The sequence below is a fragment of the Molothrus aeneus genome, chromosome 6 (genome assembly GCF_037042795.1).
Source record: "Molothrus aeneus isolate 106 chromosome 6, BPBGC_Maene_1.0, whole genome shotgun sequence".
Taxonomy (NCBI): Eukaryota; Metazoa; Chordata; class Aves; order Passeriformes; family Icteridae; genus Molothrus; species Molothrus aeneus.
In genome coordinates, this window is record NC_089651.1 from 17,320,292 (window position 1) to 17,338,567 (window position 18,276).

The 18,276-nt window shown below is 41.4% G+C and overlaps 1 protein-coding gene across 4 annotated transcripts in view; it reads right to left on the reverse strand.

Annotated features, from left to right (window-relative positions):
- AP2A2 (adaptor related protein complex 2 subunit alpha 2) overlaps nt 1-17,456 on the reverse strand; it is a 44,351-nt gene extending 26,895 nt beyond the window's left edge. For 3 of the 4 annotated variants that reach the window (XM_066552904.1, XM_066552902.1, XM_066552901.1), the window contains exons 1-2: nt 17,284-17,456; nt 3,805-3,873 (exon numbers count right to left, since the gene is read on the reverse strand). In XM_066552904.1, coding sequence (XP_066409001.1) covers nt 3,805-3,873; nt 17,284-17,350 — 136 coding nt within the window. In that variant the 5' untranslated portion in view covers nt 17,351-17,456. The remainder of the gene's footprint in view (nt 1-3,804; nt 3,874-17,283) is intronic. The other variant, XM_066552903.1, reaches the window with a different exon arrangement.
- Nucleotides 17,457-18,276: the final 820 nt, after the last annotated feature.

Sequence of the window (18,276 nt, forward strand, 5' to 3'; positions counted from 1 at the left end):
TTCCAAATTTCTGTGTATCAACTCACTAGCATTTGAACACAGAAGTTTTAGTTTTCTTTGCTCATACACAACTACCACACAGCCCTCTGAAAAGAAATAAGGTAAGTATTTTAAGACCTTTTGGTTGTCAGGCAGCAGCTTCCAGCTCTAGATTGGAACATAAGTTAAAGAACAGCACCTGGTTTCCAATCTAACTCAGTGTACTTAAAAGCCAGTGTGCTGCACTGTTCTGAGCCTGCTACCAGCAAGAGGGGTCAGGAAAACAGTTTAGTCCTTGAGATGTTCACTGGGGGTAGATAAGGAAGCCTGACAAGTCTAATCTCACTAGCTTTCACATGGCCTTAAAATCTTAGCTTTTAAAACCACAATAATGGCTTTTGCAAAACAGAATGGACAACACTGTTTCTTTGCTTCCTTCCTACACTGACCTCTGTTCATGCAGTTGGCAGCAATCCAGGGATATACTGTATCAGAAGGCAACTACTAGCTTAGAGGCTAAGAGAACTGAATTTGATTTTTATGAATGTAGCTACACTTTGAGACAAGATCCGTATTTCTGTAGGGGTGACAGTCCAAGCCCTCTACATCAAATGCTGAATAACTGTGCCAAACAATCCATACAAATCCATAAACTAGTATTTATTTACCATACTACTAGCACCAGAAAAAAGATCAGCCCTACAACTGATACTTGTCATATTTGAAGCCTGATTTTACTTCCAACAATTCAGTTTGTCACTGAAGACACTTTATGATTTTACTGTGTGATTGCTTTCACACGTGATCAGAAGACAGTGTGACTAAGCAGGCCCATCTTAAATATAAAGCCTATGCTTTCACAGCCTGCCAGGAAAGCAATTTACTGAGTTCACAGTTACACAGCTTCAGTTTAAACAGGTACTTAGAGCCTTATCTTACCTTCCTCCAAAGGGTTACCAAGTATTTTGGGAAAATAGAGATAATTTGCTCGAATATGACAAACTAAGTCAGCAAAAGGAAAAAAAAAAGGAAAAAAAACAACAATAAACAAGTCACATTGGGGTACTTTTGCATGAGCCGAAAAGATACACAAGCATGTCTGAAATCTAGCAGCCACTCTGGTAACACAAACCCTACTAAGCAATCAGAACAAAACTAAATTCTAATGCCAGAGCAGGAAAAAAAGAACAAGTCTGAATCAGGAAGAGAACGAAGTTCCTCTGACCACAGAAACAGCTTACAGATTTGTGGGCAGCTTCATTAATACACAAATTCAGGTTTGAGAGAGCAAAGTGACACAACAATTTAATAAACTGGATATTTTTTCACTCCCAAAGCAGTTACTGCTCTAACGCTGAGACTTCCAGTTTGGTTCAGGCATGGGAGCAAAATCAGCTTACAGGCTGAACGTGTAAAACAGAAGGAATACCATCTTGGCACACTCTACTCCTACAGCTTCTCCTTTATCACACTGGTGTAGCTTCTCTCTAGTACATTCTTCTTATCTCAGTTAATGCAGAAGCATTTAAAGCAACTGTCAAGGACACAGTGACCTCAGCAATGGAGCTTCCTCATGCTTAGACAAGAGACACAGCCACCTTAAGTACAGAGATTCTAAATTTCTGCTGAGCTCAGTGCACAAAAGCTGGATCAGAACCCAAAGCCATAGCACAAATTCCATCAGTTGAAGGAAAGTATTGCTTGTGCAGAGATGTGAAACCTTATCCCAACTTGTTAAATACAAGGGTACTTTCAACACCAAGTTACCCAAACATAAGGCAGGTATCAGGCCTGACAGCTACTTGCATGCTCAAACAAAGGTAGAAATATTGAGGCTCTGTCTGCAACAGTGTAAGAATACACCTTGCAAGTTACATGGGATCAGCACCCAGGTAATGCAACAGTGTGTGCTGAAGGCCCAGAGGTAGACCAGACTCCTACACTAGTGTCACACCAGAACTTCTCTGTCAAAAGGTCTTGTTTCTTGGAACCTTTCCCTGATTACAACCATGGAGCCAGTCCAAAAGCTGCATCTTTGGCCAGGAAGGACCAGTAACTCAGGGCACCAGCATTCACCACAGTTATTTAACAAGGGACTTCATCTTAAGTTCACAATTACACATTTGTCTTAATCCAAACTATTTAAAAACATTTCAGGTCAGAGCTGCATCAAAAGAAACTAGGCTAAACTGAGTAATCACCACTTAAACCAAGAATAAAATGCATATGAAGGTCTCTTAATTTTTATATAACCCTTCTGCAAGGAAGAACCACACACCATGAAGTCCATGTGGGATTCCTGCAGCAGAAAGATAACACAGCTATCAGCTCCTCACACTCTCACAGCCTCAAGCAGTTACACAACAAGTTGTCTAAACACAACTTTTTCCAAATTGTGACATACATGTTTTTGCTCAGGCTTCATGAAGTTATTGTCTTCAGGTAATTAAAATTTTCCACTCAAAATCCATACAGATTTAGTAATAAACCATAATGAGGATCAGCTACAAGAAGGTTTAGCCATCTTCCACTCAAGCTACTGAATGAGCATATACCGACCTTTATTCAAAACTATTTAAATAGTGCTTAAAGGATGCTACATAAGGTATGCAGGCTAAAGTTATGACACTACTTTGCTGAAAGCACCTCTGTTCTCTGATCACTGCCTGATTTATGGTTCTACATAGCCAGAGATTCCTATGATAATTTCTCCCCTGATCATGAGTAAGCAGAGAAGAATTAACTGTTCATGTACTTTTACCTATTTTTCTAAGAAAAAAATGTGAACAAAGAGGCATGTGATGGCTTTTAATTTTGAATAATTTCTTGAGTGTCTTGCATTGTGGTTAACTCTTCCCTTCTAAGCTGTTGATGAGGCTTCTAAAGGTCTTCATACACCTTTAAGAGACATACTACTTAAAATATAGCCACAGATCATACAAAGTTCAGGAAAAGTTGTTTGTTAATACACCAAGTATTCCAAACAGATATGCTACTTTAAGCCATTTGTGGTAAATGAATTACTACAAATCCAGCAGATTCTGAAGGCACATATATATGATCGCCACATTGCAATACCTAATCTAACTACACACACTGCCCCAGAACTATTTAAACAAAAGTTGCCACAGCCACAACTGCTATAATTCTATTTAAAAACATCCCAACTACCCCTCAGAATTTTTAAATTTTGAAACCACATACACAACTTGAATACAGCTAACAGCATGAGTTTTATCTTTTGTTGTTTAAAAGTTAATTGCTGCCTCTTTAAATTAGTTACTGCATATCCTTTGTTTCATATGAATAATTTGTACTGCTGTTGCTTGTGGTCAAGATGTATAGCTTCAGCAACTACATATTTTAATTTAATTCTGCTAGAAATCAGCCTAACCCATTACTTCCATAAAGGGCTCAGGGCTGAAGAGGAAGGAAGGAAGGAAGAAAAGTTTAAACAGATGCTGTTTTACTGGAAATAATCATGTCCACCCATCTTACTTCAAACTATTCACAGCCTCACAGCTTTCTGGAAACAAACAAGGTGAGTAGTCACATGGTTAGGAGGGCAAGTATTAGAAATAGTTTGTGACCAGTAGCCAGTTCTCTGACAGAGGAGGGAGTTTGCTTCTGTTATGGCCAAAAATGACAGGACTGTCAGAAGTTTCTAGAGTTAAGAGAACATTTCCAACAGTAATTCTAACAGACTGCTTCAGCATTTTGCTTGAGTCAGCAGTTGACAAAAGATGTCCAAGCATGTAAAAGCAAAACCCCATAAAAGAAAGTCTTATGGAAATACATATAGTATAGTATGACCAAGTCACTTACCTTTAAATTTTGACCGAATATTTGCTAGTTCTTTATTTATCCTCTTTATTTCTGCCTCTTTACTTTTGCCTGAAATGAAAAGAACACGTATCAGGACACAATGCTTTGGAGATTCCTCTGCCACCCGAAGCATCTTTTCACCCAAACAGAAACATTCACTTGTGAACATACAAACAACAGGAGGAGTTATAACTCTCCATTTCCATCATTGGAACTAAAGGCAAACAGGGGTAACTTAAGCATCACTTTGTACAGGAATTTGAGAAGCTCTAAGGACCTCCCAGTTTCAAGAAGCTTTACAGACTTTAGACAGTGTCACTTGCATATAACCTGAGATGCCACTGCTACTGACTTTCACAAATGCTCCAGTTTTTCTATTCCTGAAACTGCCCAGAGGAAAGTGAATTTTACTTCCTATGTGATTACTAAGTTGACAGTGCTTTGAAGAAGTGAGTCTCCTAAGCACAATCTTATAAACAAGCAGCTCAGGTTATTTCTCACCTTAAGGACAAGCCAATTTGTTATTTCTCTGTTGAACAGTCATCCAGTTCAACAGCTTTAAAAACATTCTTAACAGACTGAAGAGGAAACGCAGTAAACTCACAAGGAGTCCAAAGGCTCAAGACCTCACACAGTTAGGATACAAGTTCAGACTTTCAAGGTAGCTCATGAAAGTAATTTGAAACCCAGAAATATTTAAAATTCACACTTTATTAGATGACTTATGCTTCTCAGCACCATTAGTATTTCATATCAATTTTTGATTTCAAGAATAGATATTGGGATTTCTAGTACCAATTCAAGTTACACAGAGCAACAGCTGCAGTTTAAATTGTGATAATGCAAACTTATTCAAGCAATATTTGCATTGTCCAAACCAAAACAGCTTATCAGCTTATTACTCTTTAGCATTTTAGCTTTTGGTGACTGAGATTGTACAGACATCTGGGTCCATTGTCTCCTACATGAGTAGAAGCACAGAAGGGTAAAACAGCCAGCTCGGGCACTGTGATCAGCTGCCTGCCATTTGAGGGAAGCAAGTGAAGTACACTTCAGCAATGCAGATCTGGCCATTTAGTTCTGTAGTTAATTCAGACCTGTACCTATTCAAAATTTCAACAAGTCTAAAACTTTTGTCCATTTCCCAAAAGTTTCAAGCCGTTTCAAGTGTTCAAACATCAACTAGCAGCAGAAAATGACAGCTTCCTTCCCTCTTCATCACAAATATATTTGCTACAAGGTTATGAGCAGAAATGTCCTATCCCTGATTCAAATTGGTCCAACCTTATGAGTCGTGGGGATCACATGCCCTTGTGTTCACACCACACACTTCCCCACACCACTGGGATCACAGCTACAGCTATGAATGTGCAAGTAGGGGATGTGAGGAGGCTTGAAGAGCAGATCGTGACCAGGATTCCAAAGCACCTCCAATCTAACCCCTTTCTTCAACAGAAACATCTCACAGTATTTAAATATCCCCCTACATTTGCATGTCCAAAAGCCTGTCGTCCGAGGATTGTTAATCCTCCCTTTACTATTGCTTTGGGGAATTTACAGCAGGCCCTATAAAAGGTGACTAAATAACTCAAGGAAACAAGTGCCTTAGGATAGTTTAGGAGCAAAGTATGAAGGAATCCCTTGCCAAGTACAAATGAATCTAGGTTTTGTAATTTCTTGACTTAGACTCAAAAAAAATAAACTGAAGTTAGCACTTCTGAAACCAACTCTTGCATAAGATGCAGAAAACAGGTTTGTATTCATCTGCCTCTAACAACAGCCACAAGAGAACAGACACAGAGCAGCCACAGCACACTGTACAAACAGAAGTGTTAAGCCCACTACAGAAGCAACTACTTCAGTTTGCCTTGTCCTTTTAACAAAATACCTACAGACCCCACATATTCACTTCAAATGCAATTTTTCCATTCTACTGCAGTGTTTTGTAAAGGCTGCTGCTCAAAAGACTTAAGTGCAGGTGCCTTGGCAGGCACTCCACAGGACAAAAAACAACCCACAATTTCAGAGCTCAATCATTTACAATTCCAGTTCTGAAACAAACTGTAGTTGCTATCTGTATGCATCTTGATTTCCAGATAAAGCAGAAGATAATGTCCACAGTTTTAATTTGACCTAGAAATTCCAATTAACTTCTAGAATGACAAAGCTAGAGAACACAGTATAGTTCCCTCCGTTTATAAAGATGCATCTGCTGGAATCACAAAGTCTAACCAGTTTTCACTAATATATTGTGCAACACGAGTTTTGTTCTAATTTAACTTGTCAATCTAAAGAAAGCTGGCTTTAAAGTAGTAACACTATTTATTGTGTAAATGAGCAGCAAGTCGTACAATCTAAGACCTCAAGTGTCTTCCTTTATAGATTTTAGATTTGTCTTAATTGGATTATTTGTCCTGAGCACACAGCAGAGATACTCAAATGTTTGCTTCTAGGGCACTTGCCAGCATTAGGAGTTCATTACTACACTGAAGCAAGTCGTTTGCTCTGGGGTCCCACCCTCTGAGAACAGGGACCACATTAACACACTCTGAAAGGGTGCAAATGTTTATGTAAATAAACAACACTCCAATTTTCAATTTTGTAAGGTATTTCTTTTTAAAGACTTTAGAACACTTCCCTTATTTTCAGCCATACATATGCTTCTGATGAAAAATTTAATCTCCTAAAGCTATTCGTTTATTTTCCCTTTTACCATAGGAAGAACACATCTCATTAAGACATAACCACAGAGTCTGGAGATTTTGTACTTAATTTACATTAACAGAGCAGAGAATATAGAGCTCAGTCTGGGACATTGCTAACCTGAGTTTTTAAATTTAGAAACTAGGTCTTTACTCTGTATCTTTAACCTATGTTTGTAAGGGAAGTGAACTGCAATATTTACTTTGAATTATTAGCAATTGTTTCTCTAACCTCAGCAAGTGTGGTAATAATCACAATTTTAAAATGTTAAAAATAGGGTGAGGAAAGGGAAACATATCAGCTAGCTTTTCTTACCCCAAGATGAAATCAAGGCCATCTTTTACTTTTTTAAAACCACCAAAACCTCCTGGCAAACCTTTCAAGCAGCATTATTTACCTGCTACACTCACAGATTATCAGTTACTGCTAGGAATTGGGTTCTTTGTGTCCTAAGCAAGCAACAGAGCATTAAGCAAAGCCTGACTAAAATACTTCAGGAATCTGTGAAGTCAGCACCTTTCGTAGAAATAGTCTGCAGGCTCAGCAACACAAACATGGAAATCCCACCCCCATGCACACAGCTGTAGCAGTGAGATGACAGGAACACCCAGACTCATATCTGAAGGTTTATCACCTCAAATTTTAAATCTCACTTAGCATATGAACAAAAGTCTTTTTCAAATAATTTCTTCAGGCTGTTCTATTTTTAAGGCAGTATATGATCTCATCCAGACTATAACCAAACATAAGCAGCATAGCAATTAGCAGGTGATAAAAAGTTTAACTCATATATTGGAGTTCACATTGAACAATTAAGTTTTCATCTTATTACTAATTAAAGTCTAAGCAAGCCTGAAATTGTAGTTTTAAAGAACAGCACTAGCACACCAAGTGTTAAATGTCACTGAGGGCAATCACACAATGCTGAGGACAAATGACAAGTTAAAACCAGGCTGAAGTATCTAACCCCAAATTTCCTCAACTCCAGCAGTTTATATTGTATGGTAACCTTATTCAAACACGTTTAACTGCTCATATTAGAGGATGACAAAGCAAAACAAAACCTCACAGTGGAAGGCAGCTTTCATTATAAAGGACAAAAGAAAATATAAGTATCATAAAAAAAGAACAAATTTCTAGCTAGATCTTCTGTCCCACTAAGTGTGGAAGGGCACTGTTAAAATGTGTGTGATTAACTTAAGTTTTCATCACATTACTCTGACTTGCCAGCACTCACTGAATAATTTCTATATGCATCTTTTATTTTTACCATCACTAGAAACACTCAAGTAGTCCTTAGGACAGTAAAAACAAGATGATGACAGCTGAAGGAGTGCTATGCTGCAGGAATAAAGGCTTACATTTCAGAGCTAACAAAGGAAATTGCTCTGCCACACTTTCAGGCTCTTACCCAGCCCCAGTCTCATGAAATTATCAGAGCTGTATAGCAACAAAATGTTCTGTAAGCTTGGAGAGGCTTTAATAAAGGTCATGTAATGTATACAGACTGAAGGGTAGGACAGCAGTTAAGCCAGAGCACAAGAAGATTATGTTCCGTATGAGTTCAGGCCGTATCCTTCTCACTTTCACTTATTCAGACTTTTACCATTTTAACAGACTATCATTAAATATCTGCAAGTCAGTAAGCTTTGGTTGCTCTTTTGCAACAAAGACATGCAGTGTTTGTAGCCTTACAGCCCTACTGTACGAGTGCTGCTCGTCATCTCCAAGATGGGTACTGAGCACACAGGTACCCAGCCACAACACAGTCCAAGGTGCTTATGGGTGATCACTTCATATCTGGCAGTTTGTCAGGCTTCAGACTCCATCATGCTGCCTACTGCCTTCATTAGAGAAGGTAAATTTAGTCTGCAGAGCAGTATTATCTTTAATTACCATCTTGTTTAACAAAGATAGAGTAGGGAACATCGTAAGTCACGCAGCTCATCAAAGAACCAACTACTATTCTTGTATTTCCCAGTAATCCAGGCTACAGTCAGCACTTCAGTACTGCACAAATACACCTCCATTCCTCTGTTCAGAGCTCTGCATTACAACCTAAAGAATGAGAAAACAGAGGTTACAGGAAAGGGGTTTGTTGAGTCCATTCATTTGAAAAAAACCTGACATGTCTTAACAGTAACCTGGCAGCAGGGTTGCAAGGTTAAGGAAGTGCTTCAAGGTTAGAATTAGTGGGCTGCTTTGGCTCACTCAGACAGTGACCTGCTCCATCAGGATTAACTTGTTGCTATACTAACTGCAGACTGTAAAAGGCAAGTTTGAGGCATACAACCCACCTGTGCTAACTAAAACTGCTACTAGTTCTTAACTTTCATACAAACCACTTGATATACTTCTGACCAAGCCTATACATTCATTTCCCAAAGGAAGAGAGAAACATTTTTTCTATAAGCAGCTACACAAATACTGAGCAGAGTAGATTTCTGCAGGCAAGGCCTTGAAACACAGGCATACTGTCAACATCTGAAGCAACAAATAAATGAATCACTTCACAAAACTTTAGTTGTTCCCAGTATTCATCTTGCTCCAATCTGCTTTAGGCCAGCAGTCAGTGTAATTAAGCCCAGCCAATAACTTGTTTTGAATTTACATACAGGTGAGAACTGATATACTCTTAGCCTTACCTGTCCTATGGCCATCTGACAATTTATGATTACAGATGCACAACTATAGTTCAGCTGGCACGAACTATAAAGCAGAGGATAGGAGCTCTTTTTGCACACAGAAAAAGCCTGCCACAGTTCTACACAGTTACAGTTGTAGTGTGACTTTTTGTGGCACTATCATAGGTCTAATATAACATGAACTCTGTTCACATTCAATTATCAAACAGGCCTTGAAGAGAGGACAAGTCTACTTCTCTGTTTAGGAGAGAGAATACAAATACTACCAAGGTTAAGAGCAGGAACTTCTCTGAATTCCTAATGGCTAGGAAAACTTACTTAGGAACAACACTTAAGTTCTCACACAAATGATAAATTCTCAATTTCAAAGGTGATGTTAGACATCTTCCCTGAGAGCTGTGAGTCAGTGTTTTCCAAACATAAGAATGTTTCTGGTTATGTTTTCCTTAGCCTCTACATTAGGAGCATCTAAGCTGATTGGCCACTTTGGTGGGAGAGACAGCACTACCAAACTGCTACCCAGCTTCCCTTGAACAAAACATTGATAGTTTGAGAGTCAGTATGATTCAAGGCTATGCTTCTTAAGAGACAGCTACAGACAGTTCCTAAAAACTGCTCTCATCCTGGCACACACATTCCTGCTACTACCTTGTATTGCTGCAGGTCAGTTTGGGAGCCTAACAACCAAAAGCAAGATGGCAAAGTCCAGGCTAAGGCTACATCATGCCAGCTTTACCACAAGTGATAGTGACAGCAGAAGACATGACCAGGTATAGAACAAGTTCACCGGTTCATTGTCTAAACACACTTGAGTTGGCATAGAGCAATCAAATGACCCACTTGCCTTTTCTACTGCTAAAACAGCCTGCAAGCATGATGCAAAGACTACACTGCATTCTTGAACCCTGCTGTCAGGGAACAGAGAAAGAAACTGGTTGAAAGACAGGGAAAACAAATAATAGTGTCTCCACTGTAAAAATGGTAGAGATAGAGGAAAATATGCATGCAAAGGTAATCCGTGCCTCCATTTTTGCCTCTGTGAAAGAGCTTTTTTACTTGCTCATATCAGTAAATTAAACCATTACTTTTACCTGCCAGCAGGACAGATACTCATATTACAGCTCTAGAGGATAGATTAGCCATTTGCTATGCAGATCATGATCTTCATGAAGTAAACCACCAAATCCATCCTCCAGCTTTCCCTAATCTCTCAACTGGCTCTTTAGCACAGCAGGGAAGAGGGCAAAAGAAAGGCAGACAGGTTGCATAGCAATACATTAGAGTGGTCTGCTTGCCCATCCTCACATTGTTAGTCTGTCTACATAAATTCCTTCATTTGGTTAAACTATCTAGGCTACTACAATAGAGGTGCAAGCTCCACCTCCATCTGAGTCTGAAGGAGCTTGTTAGTGCAATTGTTTACAAACTCACTGCACAACTAATCCAGAGAGACTACAATAAAATACTGGACACCCTTAAAAAAAAGTTAATATAGCTTCACTTTTGTTCACAAATCAACCTGTTCAAGTCTGCAGAACAAGAAGCTTTTTGTTTACTGATGTGCTAACATCCTGTTATGAACAGAAACAGGAGTGCATGCTGTCCTTCCACAAGATCTGTTTGATCAGAAGAAATGCCTGTCATGTTGAAGATCTTGAATGGCACAAAGGCAGTTTAGGAGTGTTGTGTCTTGGGACATCCTGCTGTGATTAGATATCTAAAGACAGAGACCAGTGACCTACTGATATTTTAGAACTTGATGTAGAGGACATTTCTAATATTCTGCACAGTAAGGTAACTACTATCCACAGAACTGACTTCTTCCTCCACTATGCCACTAGAGATTTGCCCCTGTAACAACACTTCTCAGGAAACAGAAGGGAGTCACAGGCTTTACTGTAATCCCCTAATCCATTAACTCCTTGTCCCCATAAGAGAAGAGAAATTAGAGCACAAAAGCAGCTTTTCAATCCAGATGTAATAAACTGCAACTATTTAATACAAGTTTAATGATTTTAGATGCTTACCATGGCTTTTTTTTCCCAACTAAGCACTCCAAGTTATGAGAAAATTTGACAAGTAACCAGGTAACAGGGTCTAGCTTAAGACCAGAGCTTTCCCAGTGTACTGGAAGTTCATATCCAAGTGACTTTGTGACATACAGAACATCTATCTGTCAGTTCAGGTGGCAAAACAACATTGACTCCTATCAAAAGAGAAGCTTTAGGCCAAGAAGATATGCAAACAGTAAGTGCAGGCTCAGGCTTGTACTAAAGGAGTTCTTCCTCCTTCCTTGACTGAGCAGCATCCAAGCAGTCATTTCCTTACCAGTCTTTCCACAGTGTAGAGCTACACTCCCTTTAACAAGATAAGGCAGTATCAGCACTGATTTACTACAAGTCACTTTGGACTCTCTTCTACCTCCTTAGTCCATGTTCAAAAAGAAGAACAGATTGAGGCCTACCCTGGTTTAGCTATCACTTCTAAACTACTGCTTCAGGGACCCTAAAATACTTTTGAGCTCATTAAATAATGCAGATATGTAATAATCTCTGCAATAGTCCTTAGCTTCCTCTTATCAGTCCTGATGGGCAGTCTTTATACAAAGGATTTCAAATTAAGCAGTTCAGAGTCTCTAATAGAGAGGTTGGATGTCACATGAAAGATTCTAGCTCTTTACTATCTCTCCTCCATTACTCTCCTCTAAGCCAAACATGCACAAATTAAACAAACATTAAAAAAAAAACCACTAACAAAAATAATCCCAGCCCCTCAGAGCTCTTTGAAATGACCAGGAGCAAGCCAAGACAGAGAAGCCATGGGAAGAACATCAGTTTTGCTTTAGAGATCCTCCTCAGACTAATCTCATGCTAATTGTGTTTTCCTTAAAGCACTCTCCTGCAAATAGTAGCAAGTGATGCAAGACTTAGTGCTTATTATAGCACATTCTTAGGGCTGTTTTTTCAGGCCAGAAACCGACCATATTAGATGCACTGCCACAGCTCTGAAGAAGCGACAGGAGAGCAAACCAAGATGCTTTGCCTCCAATTTCTTCAAAAGGTAAGTAATCTAAGAATACATGTAAAAAAAGTCTCTGACTGTCTAGAGAAGTATTTCAAGTTCTGCTTTAACACTACATGCAATGCAAACAAGAACCCACACCTCAGAGGAGCAATGCAGTAGCTTTAGCCTATACAGTGACAGCTTATTACTGACGTATAATAATTACTTACAGATAACTAAATCCAGCTGTATGTGCTCAACTCACTCTATGTGAAGTTTGTTTCACTGGGTGGCTGCTCCCACAGAGAAAATAACTCTATACATACCCATGCAGTCATTTAATCCATGTACATGCCCCTCCTACCTACACCTGCAATGCACTTCATAACTTACCATCCATTCAAACAGGTGATCATCATATGATGAATTTAATGAATCATCTTTTTTCAATCCCCACTTGCTGATCTGTAACCTGATGCACCAGTCCCAATGCAGTGAAGCAAAGACACATTTTGGGAGGTTCAGCTTCAGGACACTATCCCTTGTCCAGTACAATGAAAATTTAATGCATTAAGTCCTATGAGAAGAGATGGACCTTTGTTTATTATATTTGTTGGATTTTATTTAAGGAAAAAATTTGGCCTGAGGAAAAAGAAACAGTAACTTGGAAGAAAACATACAAAGAAACATTTGGAGAACAAACCCAGGAATCCTTCTTCTGCCTGTCCAACTTCTGGGACAAAACTGAAAAGTTAAGACAGTTACCTAGCAAGGGAAATCAAGAACTGTCTTGTCCTCCAAACCTTTGACAAAAGCAACTTTTGCTTGCGTAGACACATCTCATCAACCTAAGAGGAACTGACTTCCCAATTTTAATGTGGAGCAGGGGGTTACCAGTAATACACTTACTACTGTAATAGAAACTATTTCTACATTACAGGCTGCAAATGAAAGAAGAAAAGCAAGCTTTCCTGGTTTTCAGGGTGAATAGCAGAGAGCACTGTTGCTGCAGCAGAATAGGTTGAGTGACAAATGACTTTAAAGTATTTCATTGTGAGATAAGCATAAAGCTGTACTCAAAAAAATGAAAACAGACTCCTGATGCTCTATGTGTCAGCTAAGACAGCTGGAGAATTTATAAAGCACCATCTTGCATAAGCAAATTGCTTCAGCAGCTCTGCAGTACATACACAAGAAAAGACTTAACATACTATTTAAGAATAAATATTTCTTGCAGGAGTCCATATGCTTGTACGACATGAAGATCTTGTTAGGTTTTAGTTCATGAGGCACATAATCCATGCAGTGACAAGGACTCTTCCTGACCTGAACTCCTAAGTTTGGATCGCACTTCACCAAACCACAGGGTTCACAACTTTCAGCTCCACTCCACCACAATCTTTTGTACAGCATAGCCACACCTAACTATTTTCTCAGTCGCACCAACCAAGCACTCATTAACTGGGCTATCCTAATCAAGTACTGCAGTTTGGCTTTCAACCCGTAGTTTTCTTGTCTCTTCTCTGCTGTCTATGAAAGATAAGCTAAAAACCTACTTACTGTAGTAATTCATATATGTTACAAAACAATCCAAATGATCAAGTCTCTAGAAAAGTTCATGCATCTATTGGCAAATTGACAGATATCTAAAAGGGTTATTTCCTAAAAAATATTTTTATCTGCCATCTGCACTAGGATCTCCATATGCAAAATGCAGAGCCTACAATAAGAAGCTGCCCTGAAACAAAATTCTGGAGAGCTATAAGGAACTGAAGGAAAATTCATTTTCTTGTATTATCATACTTCAAAAATTCACTTGATCTTTGTATGAATAAAGAACATTTCATTTTGAAAGAAGACACTCAATATGACAGCTTCAGAGAGACTAGAGCAAAGTCAAAGTGCTAAGAAGCCTCTCTTAGCCTTGAAATATTTTACAATTGCTGCTGCAAGTAGTATTCCAACTGTTTTTAATGAAAAACATCACAGACTTTTGAGAAATCAGTGTACTTTAAAATAGTCTGCTCTAAAAAATACATCTGACATAGAAGTATTTAAGACAAAAATCAAGAAGTTTAATAGATAAACCATGTGCCAAAAATATGTCTAAACAACACAGAAGTGACAACCAAGCTTTTTAGTATTAAAAACAGGCTGGTAGTGCGAGCTGCTTGTTCACAATCACCTACAGTTGTAAACACTGAAAACTGCTATCAAGTAAGACTTATGTAGCAGACTGGTACAAAGATAGGCAAGACAGGCATCACTCCCAAATCAGTAATATATCCAACCTGTAAGAGAATCCTGCATTATTTAACGCTGCAGACATTGTAGATACAATATCAAAAAAATAAATCTTGATATAAGGAGATCAAGCATTTCCAAAGGTAAACAGTCAAAATTTACAGAAGTATCCCCCAGAAGTTTAGGTTCCTTGAATTATTTGAAATCACATGCTGTGCATACATCCGAGCACAGCCAGCACAGAACTGCACTTTCCTTTTTCAGCAACATCTACAATGTAGAATCCTTATCTGTGCATACACCCCCCCAATACACACCATGTTTCACCATTATGTATAATCTGGAAAGGCTATTGGCAAACTAAAACTGCCAGGCCTTTGTGGCAGTATTCAAAACAGATACAGGAGTCCAGCAAAGCCAAAATTTGGATTGAAATTAAGAATGCCAGCAGAACTTTCTGTGTTACTGCAACTATCAGATATTTAGTCCAATTGTAAGGCTAGGAATAGAGGTCATGAGCTGCACATGGTTTAGCTTCCCTCCCTTCTCAGAAAAGGAAGACTTGCTTTCTTTCCTTAGTCAAAAGATGCTGTTGACCTCAACAGCTGCTACTTTTTGTTCTTGACAACATCTAGCTCCTCACCGAACAAGCCAAGAGGGATCTTTAGCCAATAGCAGTACCTGCAGAGCCCAGAGTCTCCAGAGAGTATTTCCGTGAATACTCCAGGAAGCACTTTTGTGAATCTTACTCTGTGTAAACTAGCGCAGGGTTAGCTGACAGCACTCAGAGCTCCACTAAAGGGAAGGCTCAAATGCCTTTCACAGCTACTTGGAAGCTTCATACATCACCGACTAGTGGGAATACCAGCTCTTCTGCAGTTGTTTGGAAGATGCTGCTACTTTTTTCATTATGAAGACAAGAAAGATACACAAGTAATTACAGCTCCCAAGCATCTGTCTGGACAGAGACAAAACATTTGAGATATACCAGTATTTGTTTAAAGAGTCAAAGTTAACATTCTATTTGTATCGCCAGTAGGTTACATCTTTGTGTCTCCTGAAGATAACTAGAGCATGAGAGGTTTGTTGTCCCATATGGACGAAGGTAGCTTCAGCTCTGTTCCCACACAGCCTCGTGGGGAAATAGGTACCTAATTTGTTATATCCTATCACATTAAATTTGGTTATTTCACATCCCTGAACACATGTTACAAACCTAAGAGCCTAAATGCTTCTCTTGAATTTACTTCTAGTGAATTCCACTAAAAACAAGCATGGATAAATTTAACCAACTGCAAGATATGAAACACTAATGAATCAAGTCGTACTGTTTCTAGCTAAATCAATGAAAACAATGATTAAAAAATCATTGTGAATTGTATTGGGTAGATAGAACAGCTTAACAAGTCTTAACTGCTATGACACCAAGTGGAACTATGTTACACACGAAGCTTGCACAGAACACCAGGACACTGAAAATGCTTACTAAATAGCAAGGCCAGCTAGACAAAGCACAAGAGCACTTGTGTAACCTGGAACTGCTACACTACACATTTTATAGGCCTTCTTCTTCTACACACAGAGTGAAGCTTAAAGCAACCTAAGGACCAGCACTCTGTTTTGAAAAAGAAAAACCCCCTCATTCAAACAGCTTCTGCTCTAAGGAAGATTATTAACCTTGAATTTGTTCACGACTGAATGTCCAAATCACCTGATTATAAAGACGCTGCAATTAAATGGTCTCATTTTACCAATATAATTTCTTTGCCAAGTTTTTTTATTAGAAATCATCAATTTGAAGTTTTTCAAGCCAGTGGGACTAAGTAATCCCAATGCAAGCCCAGTCAGAATAACATAATTTGCATTGAAAAATTCTCAAAAGCTGTTCATATCTTTAGAGCGAAGACCTTAATGCCATTCCTCCACTGCTTTTAAAATAGCCTCAAGTGATCTACAGAGACACACAGGTGGACAAAATAGAGCTGTTTCATCACACCAACCACAGCGACCTTAGCCCTTCCCCAGGCAATTCCTGCCACATCATACACTTAGATCTCTAACTCTGATTAATATTAAACTATTGTATGCAATTCTCGAACAAAAAGGAAGACTGAGCACTGAGGTGTGCCCCCACACATGCCCCTTCCCTCCTCCACCGAGCAGCAGCAGATTTGTACTCCTCCTCTCCCACTGCACACTCACGGACACGCTCCCCCATATCTCTCGAGGGGAGGAGGGACGGAGAGGGGGACGGGGACTTACTGGCATCCCCCCTCCATCCCATTTTTAATTACACTGATCCCAAGCGCTGATTTCCACCTAAGCAGAATCTTCAAGCCAATTTAAGCCAAGCCTAGACATACGCACTGAGGGCCCTGCTCTCAGGCGCCTACAGAGGCCTGTTTTCCATCAGTGACGTGATGAACCGAGAGCCGCTCAGGGATCTGGAAGGAGCCCAGGACGCCTCTCCCTGCCCCGCCGCGCACCCACCCGCGCCCCGGCACCGCTCCGGCGCATCGCGAACAACGGCGGCACCGACCCCCGGCACCCCCTCGGTCGGGGTGGCCACGGCGACACTCAAGGACGGGCGAAGGGGGTGACAGGGGCGGTGAAGGGGGAGGGAAACACCCCAACCCACCCACCCAACACGCACAAACCCACTGGCAAATGCTTTATGCTGCCCCCCCTCCCCGCCGCGCCGCCCCCCCGAGCGCGTCGCCATTTCGTGAGACAGGAGCGCTCCGAGCTGCCCGCTGCGGGGGTCAGGGGCAAGAGGGGAGCACTGGGAGGGGGATCGAGGGGTGAAGCCCCGGCCCCACGGAGCACCAGCCCATGGCGACGGCCGCCGCGGCCCAGCCCAGGCCCCGGCCCCGGCGCCACTCACAGTTGCGGATATCGGAAATGAAGACCGCCAGGCCTCGCATGCCATCGCCCTTCGATACCGCAGGCATCGTGGCGCACGATCACTGCCGCCCTAGGACGCGACACACCGAACCCCCGCAGCCGCCGCCCGCTCTCCCCGCGGGCTGCTTCAGGCCGCTCCGCCGCCGCCGCCTCCGCAGCGCGCAGGCGCCGCCGGGGCTCCCGCGCCCCCGCAGCCGCCGGGCGGGCGCTGCTCGGGCGCCACCTGCCGTGCGGAGGCGGGAGCGCCGCGGGTGCGCCGGGCCCCCTGCGCCTCCCGGTGCCGCAGCCGCGGCGGGCGCGGTTCCTGCCCGGCCCCCGGGATATGCCCCGGGATGTGCCCCGGGATGTGCCCCGAGATGTGCCCCCGCTCCCGGGCATCTCCCGTGCGACCCTGCGGCCCGAAAGGACTGGATAGCTGGAGGTTGGGCCCCACGGATCGGCCGTGCCGCTGCTGGGATGCAATTTCCAGTCACCGCCCGTGAGGGCAAACGGGCCCGGGCCGAGGCGAGGGGCGGCAGGGCAGCGTCAGCCTCTGTGTCCGTGGGTGAATTCACTGCACGCTCCCTGCTCGGGAACAGCCTAATCCCTTCCTCTCATCGTGACCCTAATGGCCGAGAAGTTTGATGATTTTTGAAGGTGAAATACTGGGCTTCTCAGGCACCTCAGAGAACGTAACTGCTGAGGGAGAAGGAGTGGGAGGCTGATAAAGATACTGGGAAATTTCACTTCATCACTTAAGCTTTGAGCAGACTATTGATCTGCAATCTTAATTTTCAAATGTGAAGAGCAAGGTACAGACTCTCAGCGGTATAGACCGTAACAACATGCTTTCCACAGGGTGGACTCCAGGAGGCTGTGCCTTGGTCCTCCTCCTCAAAAGGGACCCCAAAACAGTGCACGGGATCTACTGCACGTACCCTGTACAGTCCCTGTGAGCACTGACAAGGCCAGAGGCTGCTGTGTGCAGCTCCAT